At 41.8% G+C, this 13,295-nt stretch overlaps 2 protein-coding genes across 2 annotated transcripts in view; both read left to right on the top strand.

Moving 5' to 3' along the window:
- Window positions 1-13,295, top strand: part of LOC141182808 (uncharacterized) — a 431,479-nt gene that overhangs the window by 260,390 nt on the left and 157,794 nt on the right. The window lies entirely within an intron of this gene.
- On the top strand, window positions 5,403-11,286 carry LOC141182815 (uncharacterized). The gene is made up of 7 exons (XM_073660936.1): window positions 5,403-5,824; window positions 6,028-6,486; window positions 6,570-6,693; window positions 7,329-7,426; window positions 7,625-7,715; window positions 9,984-10,244; window positions 10,398-11,286. The coding sequence occupies exons 2-7, from the start codon at window positions 6,232-6,234 to the stop codon at window positions 11,237-11,239; spliced, it is 1,671 nt and encodes a 556-aa protein (XP_073517037.1). The 5' UTR covers window positions 5,403-5,824; window positions 6,028-6,231; the 3' UTR covers window positions 11,240-11,286.

Below are 13,295 nucleotides of genomic sequence, written 5' to 3'. Positions count from 1 at the left end.
CAGCATTACCAATTATTTTGCGGTATATTGAAGCTCATCAAGAGAATGCCAAGAGTGTGCAAAGCAGTCATCAAAGCAAGAGGTGGCTACTTTGAAGAACCTAGAATATAAGACATATTTTCAGTTGTTTCACACTTTTTTGTTAAGTATATAATTCCACATGTGTTAATTTATAGTTTTGATGCCTTCAGTGTGAATGTACAATTTTCATAGTCAAGAAAATACAGAAAAATCTTTAAATGAGAAGGTGTGTCCAAACTTTTGGTCTGTACTGTAAACCACACAAAATACCCTATGAATAGAATGACATCTTTGGAATTATTAGCGATTTTGAATGAAAATAGTATTTTGATAAATCCTCAAACACAGAATGCAGTTGTACCTCAAACTGATAAAACGAAAATTACACATTTTTTTCACGTGGTCCCCGGACGCTGTCCAAAACGAAAAAGAAATTTAGGGGATGTAGAGGGAGTGGAAAAACCCGAGGTCACAACAACAAAAATAGTTCAAATGCCGAAATTGAGACACAATCCAAATATAAAGAAAATGAAATCTTGCCAATGAACCAGGACACAAATTTCCTGCAGATAGAAATCCCTATCGGCTGTGGGGGTATCGTTAATATTTCTAGCTATGTGCTATCTGAAGCTGAACGATCCTTGTTAGTTCGAGGATTATCCTTCTGTCCAGCTGTCCCATTTAATAATTTCACTTTGTTCTGTGATTTAAATGAATTTATAAGGAAATTGACACTAAAATGGCATTTTCTATTGGAAGATAAGAGAAAATCGCATCCTACTAGCCCATATTAATAATAATAATAGTCTTTATTTATATAGCGCCAACATATTCCACAGCGCTTTACAATTCAGAGGTTCATATTCAACATTCATAAGTAACATAGCTAAAGATAATACAATAATTACAGCAAAAATGACAACCCTGCTCGTAAGAGCTTACAATCTGCAATGAGGTGGGGGTGACACAAAGTACAATGGCTTATTTACAAGGATGGTCCAGCCATCTTGAGGGGATGAGGGATAGATACAGGCTGCATGAGCTCATCACCAGCCAGTACCTGTAGTGCTTTTGGGTTCGGTGGAGACTTATGTTTGGAGAAATAAGGGATGGGCTATAAGAATATAAAAGGACTTCGATTAGGGAAGGTGATAGGCTGCTTTAAACAGGTGTGTTTTTAGGGAGCGCCTAAAACTGTGTAAGTCGTGGTTCATCCTAATTTCTTGGGGTAGAGCATTCCAAAGAATAGGTGCAGCTCGGGAGAAGTCTTGAAGCCGGGAGTGGGAGGAACGGATTAGTGCGGATGTTAGTCGAAAGTCGCTTGTGGAGCGTAGAGAACGGGTAGGCCGATAAACAGAAATGAGGGAAGAGATGTAGGGGGGTGCCACACTGTGGAGGGCTTTGTGGGTGAGAACAAGCAATTTAAATTGGATCCTATAATTCATGGGTAGCCAGTGCAATGACTGGCACAGAGCGGTGGAGTCTGAGTAACGGTTAGCCAAATAGATGACCCTGGCTGCAGCATTAAGGATGGACTGGAGGGGGGAAAGTCGAGTGAAGGGGAGGCCAATTAATAGAGAGTTACAGTAGTCAAGGCGGGAGTGGATCAGGGCAACAGTGAGGGTTTTTGTTGTTTCCAAGGTGAGAAAGGGGCGGATTCTAGAGATGTTCTTCAGGTGCAAGCGACAAGAGCGGGCAAGAGATTGTATATGGAAGGTGAAGGAAAGATTGGTGTCAAGCACAATGCCCAGACAGTGCACCTGCTGGCTTGGTGTTATTGTGGTGACACACATGGAGAGAGAGATGTCAGATTTAGAGAGGTGAGTAGATGGCGAGAGCAGAAGAAGTTCAGTTTTGGAAAGTTTGAGTTTCAGGTAGAGAGCGGACATGATGTTAGAAACTGCGGCCAGACAGTCACTGGTGTTCTGTAGTACAGCGGGGGTAAGGTCAGTGTATGAGGTGTATAGTTGTGTGTCATCAGCATAAAGATGGTACTGCAAACCAAATTTGCTGATGGTCTGTCCAATTGGGGCTGTGTAGAGAGAGAAGAGAAGAGGGCCAAGGACTGAACCCTGAGGAACCGCAATAGTGAGAGGAAGAGGGGAAGAAGTGGAGCCAGCGAACGAAACACTGAAAGAGCGGTCAGATAGGTAGGAGGAGAACCAGGAGAGAGCAGTGTCCTTTATGCCGATTGAGTGGAGCATAGAGAGTAGGAGGTGATGGTCAACGGTGTCAAAGGCTTCAGAGAGGTCAAGAAGAATGAGCAGAGAGTGGTCACCATTAAGTTTTGCTGTCAGAAGGTCATTGGTTACTTTGATGAGTGCAGTTTCTGTAGAATGTAGGGGACAGAAGCCGGACTGTGATGGGTCTAGAAGAGAGTGAGTGGAGAGGTAACTGGTAAGGCGGGAGTAAACCAGGCACTCCAAAAGTTTAGAGATGAAGGGAAGATTGGAGACTGGTCTGTAGTTGTTTGTGCATGAAGGGTCAAGAGAGGGCTTTTTTAATAATGGAGTAATGATGGAGTGTTTGAAGGAAGAGGGGAAGATACCAGAAGAGAGGGAGAGGTTGAAGATTTTAGTTAGGTGAGTAGTGACGACTGAAGAAAGAGACTGGAGTAGATTTGAGGGGGTGGGGTCAGTAGTGCATGAAGTGGGATGATAAGAAGAGAGGAGCCTGGAGACTTTGTCTTCTGTGACTGGGTCAAATGTGGAGTGTGATCCAAAGGGGATGTGGGGGGGGATGGGAGTCACGGCACTTGGTGGCTGGGAGCTGATTTCCTGACGGATGGTGTCTATTTTCTCTGTGAAGTAGGAGGCCAAGTCCTTGGCACAAATGTCCATGGTGGGGGCCTGCGCTTTAGGACTGAGGAGGGAGTGAAAGGTATCGAAGAGTTTTTTGGGGTTGTTGGATAGTGAGGAGATCATGTTGGTGAAGTAGGTCTGTTTGACAAGGTGAAGGGCACAGTTATATGTTTTTAACATAAATTTGTAGTGGATAAAGTTTTCTAGTGTGCGAGTTTTCCTCCATAGGCGTTCGGCACTTCTAGAGCAATGCTAGAGAAATCGGGTTTGCGGTGTGAGCCAGGGCTATTTTACTCTGTGTTTAGAGGTTCTGAGGGTGAGGGGCGCTACTTGGTCCAGCGTGCTTCTGAGCGTGTCATTGTAGTGGTTTACAGCCAGATCAGGACAGGAAAAAGAGGAGATTGGGGACAGTGATGAGTGAAGGGAGTCTGTAAGTGTATGAGGGTTAATGGCTTGTAGATTTCTGAATGTGTGATAGGTAGGAGTGTGCTGGGGCGGGCGAGGATTTGTGAGTGTGAATGAGAGAATGTTATGATCAGAGAGGTGAAGACGGAAGTTATCTAGGTGGCATCTTCGGATTTGTGCTGGCGGTGTGGTAGTGCAGACGGTCTATGTTACATATATGGTGGGAATGCCCATCATCGTCGGATTCGGTGGACTACGTTGGACCTGCATGCTTTTTTTTTGGGGGGGTGGTTAATAAATTAGTGAACCAGTGTTTATTCAAATTAAGTATTTTTTCTTGGGTGTTTTTATCTTTGATTACTGGGTCTGTAATGGGTTTGTCTGATAGACACCTCTCCATTACTATCACCAGGGTTTGATGCCAGCTGTGATTTTTGACAAACCACAGCTGACGTTAACCCTAAGATACTTTACACCAATTGTCAATGCATCTGGGCAATTGGGAAGACCAAAGGCAAAAAGCCATAATTGGTTCATCTCATGTGATGCGCCACTTCTGGTGCGGCTATGGGCTGGTATTTTTAGGTTAGGAAGGGCCCAATAACCAGGAATCTTCCCAACTTGATAATATCAGCTCTCAGCTGTCTGCTTTACCTTTGCTGGTTACAAAAAAAATAGGGGGACCCCATGTTGTTTTTTTGTAATTATTTATTAGGTTAAACAAGGCTCAACTCAGTTTAGTTCCACATGAAAGGCTCTAAAGGGTGCAAATTTATAACATATAGGGGGTTGTGAAATGATATATCTGCAGGACATCTATCTATTATCTATCATATCTCTAACATCTTTCTATCGATATCTGTATATAAGATTGTTTTCTTAGTTTTATAAACCAGCTTTAAGTTACATAGAGGATTATAGTCAGTAAAAGATGATGTTAATAACGCATTGTATATGGATGCAGGAGAGAAAAACATCTCACACTCGCATGACACTCGTCCAATTATTCGGGATGAACATCGGAACATGTGAACATGGTCTTAACCAGACTCTGAATATAGTCTATCAAGGCCGCCCTCCCTGGAAGGGGTTAAACATACAAGATTTCGGCCTTTTAGCTCCTGGTATGAAGTGGATAGCACAATCATATGCCGTCATATAGTAGACGTCCGGTAACTGGTGATAATCACCTCATGTGTCGTCTATTGGTCTCCAAGCAGGAAAATCCCACATTACATTCACACATAAAACTGTAGAAAAGGCGGCGCGGGGTAATTGTGCCAGTAGTGAGGGGCAAATAATGCCGGAAATGTCACTGACTGCGGAGACGTCTCCATGTAGCGTCTTCACTCCGGATATCACTGTACAGGAGCCGCACTGTTCACACTGTGCATTCACTGAGGCCCCTGATGATGTGACCTCTGACTCCTCCCCTCCTGTGACCTCATCACAGCTCCTGTGCGCACAGAGCAGCCATATATGTGGTGGCGGCTCTGCAGGTGGAGGTATGTGGAGACCCCCATTACTGGGCGCAGGGGGCATTAACCCCTTCAGCACTGAGACTCTTTTGGGGTCTCTGTGTGGTGTGAACAGTGAGGTAACAGCTGTGGACAGAATGCGGCTTAGCTGGCTCCCGTCCACATTAGATCCATTCAGACGACTGCAGGATGAAGGACAGAAGCCCAGAGAAGTCCTCACACAACACCATTATTCATCTCCTAGCTCCAGCACAGTAATGTAGATAGTAGTGATAACCGTCCACACATAGAGGACGATCCAGGACCTCAAATAACATAAAACTTTTATTCCTTCATTTTATAACCTTATGTCACAATAATGATGGGACGTCATCAGAACATTGGAGGAAAGAATCCAGAGAGATAAGGTGGAGGTGACGCGTTTCGGAGTGCACAGGATGAATGGCGGCATTAATAGATGTAATAGATGTGATACAAAGAAAGACAATGAAGAAACACAATCATCTTACAGTCATCACAATATGGCCCCTTCACCGGTCTGGTAATGTAAGATCAGATCCTCCTTCTCTTTATACCCTCCGGTACGATGGATTTACCCTCAGTGTCCAGGAAGCTTCACGGTTCAGCAATGCCCCTCCGCCATCTCCCCTCCACCTGAACTATTTACCCTTTCAATGCCACAAAACTGAAATGTCTTTCAGTCACCATTGTGTTCTCTTAGGAAATGTGTGGAAAGATTGGAAGGGTTAATGGCCGCGGGATTAGTGGGGTCTCCTATGTGCTCATTAATTCTCTGCCTTATTTACAGGAGGAGCAGCCGACATATCTGACATTACACCCCAGACACTGAATACAATATACTACAAATTCTCTGCTGCGGGTGATACATTGTGTAATGAAATGTTTTATTTAATGTGATTAAATCTATTTCTTGTGTTCGGCATATTTACATGGTGGACATTTATCAATGCCGCATCTGTGACAACCCAGAGGTGTAAGCCAGGTTCTCGTTATGTGTTTCTCTAACGATTAAACCAGGAGACAGGAGTTGTGAAAGGGTCGGGGCCGAGAACAAACAGCCATCTCATAAAACCATCAGATACCCATCTCGTGAGAAAGGTATTCAGCTGCAGACTCCGAGGAAGAAACTGCTAGTTGTATGTGGCCTAAAAGATATAGGTTTTATTACTAGATGTAAAGAAGAAAACTAAATACTGTAAAATAATAAATCTCCTCATATGTTTCCCCTTATTATCTCCAGTAATTGTATTATCACACAGGATTTTTATGATGTTACATCGGCTCATTTTCTTCTCATTCAGGTCCCTACAATATCGGATCCTCTCAGTGAAGATCTTCTATATAAGAGAATTTTCCTTATTGATCCATCAAAGATGGATATGGACAGAGACAAGGTGGCGAAGAGGATAATGCACCTCACCCTAGAGATCCTCTTCCGGCTTACTGGAGAGGTGAGAGATTCTGATGACGTCACATTACATCATTCTTATCTATGGGAATAACAGATGGACAGAACTGGAGAGGAGAGGACTCTGGAAATGTCTGTAGTGAGATTTATTAATGTGTCTCTCCATAACCAGGATTACACAGTAGTGAAGAAGACCTCTAGTGAGCGCTGTCAGGACCCTGTGTCTGAGGGATGGGGAAGACCCCTGAGCCCAATCACATGGCCTCCACCTCACCTCCTGATACATGAGGACATCAATGACCAGAAGATCCTAGATCTCACCTACAAGATGATTGAGCTGCTGACTGGAGAGGTGACACTGCTGGGAATGCTGGGACATTATACAGTAACTCTATGAAGGGATCGGTGGGATGACGATATCATTGTATGTGTCAGGTTCCTATAAGATGTCAGGATGTCACTGTCTATTTCTCCATGGAGGAGTGGGAGTATTTAGGAGGACACAAAGATCTGTACAAGGACGTCATGATGGAGGTTCCCCAGCCCCTCACATCACCAGGTAATAGACAGACACACTGCCTATAATTATCTATATGTAAAGATTGGTAGCCCCACCTATACCCAAATAAAAGGGGGGTCTCATGGGAACATGGACACTGGATGAATTTATTCTATGAGTACATGGTTTGAATACAGTTTAATTATCGCCTGTGTATGGCGTTTTGGGGTCAAAAGGTTATGCTGTGGTCTCTGGTGTCCACGAGCAGGTTATATCCAGTTTGAGCCAGTTATTCTTGGCGCTCTTTTGTGACCCATTGATTGGTTGTTTTAAGAAAGTGCGGGAATTTCTATTGTATAAATAGAACAGCTGTTCTGTGGTTACCTCATTATCCTGTCAAAAGAACGAAGACCCCACCCTCCCTCCCTTGTATCAATAAAAATTTCCCTTTGTCGTGTTGTTTATTTGTGGGAAAATTGCCCAGTTTCTGGGTGAATTGGATTAATGTGTTGGTAATTTTTATTGAGTTTTTATTGGTGAATAAATTATTCAAGTTATTTAATTCATTTGGTTACCCTAAATAAACATCACGGCCATTTTCTTCCAACTGGTGTTGCGTGTCGTTATTTTAAGGTTGGTTTACAAAAAATGTGTTCTATGTTACCATGAATTCAGTCCCTGTATGTTTCCTCCAGATCTATCTAGTAAGAGGACAACACCAGAGAGATGTCCCCGTCCTCTTCTTCCCCAGGACTGTAAACAAGAAGACCCCAATGTTCCTCAGGATCATCAGGTAGATGGAGAGAAGGTGTCATGAGATCTCCCCTATGATGTGTAGACGGCTGTGAAGGTCTTGTGCTCAGTCTTGTTTTATCCACCAGTATTATATGTTTTATATTTGTGTAATGAGAACGGTGGAGATGGCAGGATTAGAGCCGATCATAGATGGGATTTCTCCATCTGTCTGTGACTTTTACAATATTTGTTTCAGGGTGAAGATCTGACCCATATTAATACTACAGAGACATATGTGAGGGGTGATGAGCGGTGTAAAGAGGAGATTCCTACATATGACTACCCAGGTGAGTAGTGACCACTAAATGCAGCGAAGTCACAGATTCTTCTCAGTCACCGGCTGTGGCTGCTTTATCGGTGGTGTAGTCCGGTCATATCACAATCGTGTGATCATCATTTTGCCTCTAGATCAAAACATTCTCCTCTTCCAAAAACAAAACTGTTCAAATGACTTTGGGCATTGAAAGTCCCTTTTGTGCTGCTGAATGTCCTCATATGGTTCCTACAAGACCAGGTCCAGTCTTTCTGACCAAACTTTGCTTTTAGAATCGACAACATTAAATGTGCAGTGAGGGCCAAGTGTGAATTTCTGTACAATAACAACAGAGTTTCCCTTTATCCTGACTTTTCAATTTATTTTAAAACCGACTAGTATTGCGATAACCTACATAAAAACAAACATTATACCTGTGACATGATATATCTAAGCTAAATTTAAGACACCTCAACTCTGCACTAATATAAAAAGTTCTCTTTGAACGTCTAATATTTCTTTTTGAAACTCATCTGACAGAAAATATTGGCCCTTACGATAGTTTAGATTCCCAAGAGCCACCGAGCCCCATACTCTAATTACCCCAGAGAGGTTTCACCACTAGTTACTCACTACTTACTGATGAAGACTGTTGAGTTTGATCATTTCAGTAGATGTGTTATTATCTATAGTCAGTTTTTGACTACAGTGGTTAGTTCCCAAAATACTCTGATTTAACCCCTTCCTGCAGCCAGTTTTGTGTTCCTAATAAGGCCCCATTTTTTAAATCTGACGTGTGTCACTTTATGTGGTGATAACTTTGGAATTCTTCACAAAGGATAATAGGAAACAAATGGACCTTTCAAATTATTTCCCACCTTTTCTTGAATCCAACAATCCCCTATATACGGTTGTATCCTACTATCTGGGCACATGGCAGAGTTAAGAAGGGAAGGAACGACCTTTAGCTATTTGAATGCAGATCTTGCTGTGTTTGCAGACACAATGTATTGGTGGCACTGTTCATGATCACCTGGCAGCTCAAAAGATGGTCACCATGAACAGGCTTGGCACTATCTACTCCGTTTTTTCTGTACCTGGACTTACACAGAGACCCCCTAGGCTTGAGCCATGGTGTTACCTGATGTTCTGTGGTGTGAGATGTGAAGAAGAATAGTCAGGTAGCCGGGTCAGAACCTGGAGAGCAGAGAAAATACAAAATCAGAAGACACAAGAGTAGTCAGTAAACGGGCCGAGGTCACAACAGGAAACAAATACACAAGCCGGGAGCTGAGCACAGAGGACTGAACCAGAGGAGAACAAGGCTGTATCTGGCAGCTTCCGGCAATATGCTTCCAGCTTTAGTAGGGTGTGGTGATTTCCAGTTGGCTGAAGCAGGGAGCAGATTACTCCAGCTGGACAACACACACACCCATGCTGCCAGACTGGATGGTACTAAAGGTCCCAGGCACCCTAATCTTAGTGGCTGGACAGAGCCTGCGCCGCCCAGAGCTTCTGGTTCTGACGTCTCCTCCATCACCAGCGCCGCCTGAAGAATGAATAAGGCTCCTGGTGAGAGAAGCAGACGTCGTAGGAGCAGATCCCAGAGGAGATGGGACACACCATTTGCAGAAGCCCTTAATATGACAAAAGGCAGAAAACTAGAGCTGTAGAAATCCCCATAAAGTGACTCCATTTTGGAAATTATAACCCTGAATGAATTAATCTTTAGAAGTAGGGAATATTTTGACTCTACAGGTACTTTTCAGTAATTAGCACGCAGTGGATGTTATAGAGTGAAAATTGTGCATTTGCCATTTTGTTACCCAACACATAGTGCCCAGATTGTGCTCCAGGAGACACACTCTGTAAATTAAGTGGGTTCTTCTCACTATAGTAATGCCAAATACATGGATGCTAAATGTGGTTTGGACACACCTAAAGGCTCTGAAGCGAGGGGGAGATTTGACTTTGGGAGAGGGGATATTGCTGGATTAGTTTATGGAAGTCATGTTGCTCTTCAAGAGCCTTTGAGACACTAATGATGTGGAAACCTCAGTTTTTCCACTGACAGATGATGGGCCTGAGTGGGGGCTTGTTCTTTGCGGGATGAGTGGAAGTTTTTATTGGTATTATTTTCCCCAACATAACAGGTTCATCCTATGAGGTTTTCTATTAGACTGTGAACTGTCATTGTCTTGCTGAATAATTCATATTTTTACAGAGAGTTTAAGTAGAAATATTAAAAAATATAAAATTCAAGGATATTTTATTAAAAAATAATAATTTATTTTTATCATAGCAGATGACTGTACCAGGAGATCAGAGGGACAGCTGACATCTTCAATTTTTAAATCAGACGATTGTGAGATTCCACAGGATACAATTGAAGGGAACACCATTACTCCAGATATATCATCATCCCTTCACAGCAAAGATCTGTCATCTGATCCTTTGAAACAGGTCCTATCTTCTGATTCATCACGGACTACTAAGGAAAATCATAGTCACAAAATAAGCACTAAAAAACAAACTGCTCCTAAAGCAAACACGCCATTTTCACGTACAGAATGTGGTAATAGTTTTCCCCACGAAAAGTCTTTTCCTATACATCAAAAAACTCATACGATAGAGAATAGATTTTCTTGTTCCAAATGTGGCAAATATTTTAGCAGGAAATCAAATCTTGTTATTCACCAGAGAACTCACACAGGAGAGAAGCCTTTTTCCTGTTCAGAATGTGGGAAATGTTTTAACCAGAAATCAGCTGTTGTTATACACCAGAGAACTCACACAGGGGAGAAGCCTTTTTCCTGTTCAGAATGTGGGAAATGTTTTCCACATATGACTAGTTTTATCAAACATCAGAGAATTCACACAGGGGAGAAGCCTTTTTCATGTTCAGAATGTGGAAAATGTTTTACACAGATGTCAACTTTTATCAGACATCAGAGAACTCACACAGGGGAGAAGCCTTTCTCATGCTCAGAATGTGGAAAATGTTTTACACACATGACTAGTTTTATCAAACATCAGAGAATTCACACAGGGGAGAAGCCTTTTTCATGTTCAGAATGTGGGAAATGTTTTCCACACATGACTAATTTTATCAGACATCAGAGAATTCACACAGGGGAGAAGCCTTTTTCATGTTCAGAATGTGGGAAATATTTTAACCAGAAGTCATCTGTTGTTATACACCAGAGAACTCACACAAGGCAGAAGCCTTTTTCTTGTTCAGAATGTGGAAAATGTTTTACACAGTTATCAACTTTTATCAGACATCAGAGAACTCACACAGGGGAGAAGCCTTTTTCATGTTCAGAATGTGGGAAATGTTTTAACCAGAAATCAGCTGTCGTTATACACCAGAGAACTCACACAGGGGAGAAACCTTTTTCATGTTCACAATGTGGGAAATGTTTTAACCAGAAATCAGCTGTTGTTATACACCAGAGAGCTCACACAGTGGAGAAGCCTTTTTCATGTTCACAATGTGGGAAATGTTTTGTGAAGAAATCATCTCTTCTTAGTCACCAGGGCAGTCACACAGGATAGAAGCCTTTGTTATATTCTTAATGTGGGAAATGTTTTCCTTGAAAATAAACTCTTAATAAAGTTTAGAAAAGTAACACAAGGGAGAAGCCTTTTTCATGTCCAGAATGTTGAAAATGTTTTAACTGAAAATTGTATCATCTTAAAGAGGTTGTTCACTACTAGGACAACCCGTGTCATTCCTCATGTTTGGCCTAGCTAAAATAAAAACACTCATACTCAGCTCCCATGCCAGCGCCGTTCCAGCGGAGCCGGGACTCACATTCCTGGGGTTGTTACATCACATGAGCCTTGCGCCCAGTCAGTGCTGACTTCACTGCCACCACCTTCGGACATATTGAACATCAGCTGGAAGCCAGGGCTGCAGCTGCTCTCAGATTTCCTCATGATGTTCGATTTTTCTGAACATGGAGACAGTGATTCTGGCACTTACTGGGCTCACACGACATAACAATCTCACATGAGCCCCGGGAACGCACGTGCCGATACCGCTGGAATGGTGCCGGCATCAGAGGTTTGATACAAATCTTACAGACTGTTTGATACAGAAAATATAACATATAATAAAATATCATATTTACAGGATTTAAAAAAACACCCCCAACCCTCCCCACCAGAACCCCCCCTTTTCAACCCTTACCCATCTAATTTTGCATAAGACTATCATCCCTCCTTGACGTACAAATACCAAATGTATCATGAATTGCACAACATTCTATCCGTCCTATTATGTTGCTATTAAAGAACTAGCATGTTAAATACACTGTGTTCCAAATTATTATGCAAATAATATTTTCTCAGATTTTCCCAAATTACCTATATGAATTGCAGTCATTGTAATTTTCCAGTCAAATAACTATTAGAGTACAATTGAAAGGTTTTTGTACAAACTGCCTATGATAACAGTATATTTAAAAAAAAAAAAAAAACTCAAACTGCATGTTCCAAATTATTATGCACAGCAGAGTTTTCAACCTTTTCGTTTTAATAAAGAACAAAAAAATGGTCATTTTTGAAATTATAAGCGTTAGCAGGTTATTACAAACTGAAATCAAACAGTTTTCAACTCAAACTTTATTCTAGGTGATGTTACATTGGCACATAGGACCCCTTGTTGGAAAGGAGCTTCTGAACTCTCTCGTCCATTGAATTTGTCAAGTTTTGGATGATCATTTAATATAATTTCAAAAATGACCATTTTTTTGTTATTTATTAAAATGAAAAGGTAGAAAACTCTGCAGTGCATAATAATTTGGAACATGCAGTTTGAGTGCAGTTTGAGTTTTTTATTTTTTAAAAATATACTGTTATCATAGGCAGTTTGTACAAAAACCTTTCAATTGTACTCTAATAGTTATTTGACTGGAAAATTACAATGACTGCAATTCATATAGGTAATTTGGGAAAATCTGAGAAAATATTATTTGCATAATAATTTGGAACACAGTGTACCCCAAAATGATATCAATATAACCATCAGTTTGTAGTGCAAAAAATTAGCCTTCACGCAGCCCCATTCCCGAAAAATGGAAACGCCACGGCTTTTGGATCTCGGAAAGTGGTGACACAAGCAATTTTTTTTTTACAAATTTCTGAATTATTTTTCATCACTTAAATATAAATCCTATAAATCGTCACTTAAGTAGAACAGATGAAGCTTTACTACCTTCTGCTCCAGTTCCAGCACTTCACTGCTGCCGCTGATCTTTAGTCACTGGCTTCAAGGGTGACATCATGACTGCAGCTCTGCAGCCAATCACTTGGCTCAGTGGCCCATGCTGACAGAGCTTCTAAGCTCAGTGATTGGCAGCAGCAATGATGTGAGCTGAAGTTGAGCCATCACCCCTGCAGCCTGTCAAAATAGACCACAGGAAGCGCTGAAGATCCAGAGCTGGAGCAGCAGGAGAAAGTAAAGCTCTGTGTGTTTTCTCTACCATTGGTAACCTCCTATATATTAAACTAGCTATTGAAGCCGTTCTACGCCCGGGTGGCGAGCATTTTCATTAGTATATGGTCTCCCATGCTGGTATGTGCTGCCCCCCTCCTTGTATTTGTGCTG

Source organism: Phyllobates terribilis, unplaced genomic scaffold, assembly GCF_046119375.1.
Source record: "Phyllobates terribilis strain yellow unplaced genomic scaffold, ASM4611937v1 Scaffold_36__1_contigs__length_13169755, whole genome shotgun sequence".
Lineage (NCBI taxonomy): Eukaryota > Metazoa > Chordata > Amphibia > Anura > Dendrobatidae > Phyllobates > Phyllobates terribilis.
The sequence above is the reverse complement of the archived record's forward strand: the minus strand, read 5'-3'. Positions and strand labels throughout refer to the sequence as shown.

Coding starts and splice junctions, on each gene's coding strand:
- LOC141182815 (XM_073660936.1), top strand. CDS start 6,232: ATGGACAGAACTGGAGAGGAGAGGACTCTGGAAATGTCTGTAGTGAGA. Junction 7,716..9,983: donor TCCTACATATGACTACCCAG/GTGAGTAGTGAC, acceptor TTTTTATCATAG/CAGATGACTGTACCAGGAGA. Junction 10,245..10,397: donor AGCAAACACGCCATTTTCAC/GTACAGAATGTG, acceptor CTCACACAGGAG/AGAAGCCTTTTTCCTGTTCA.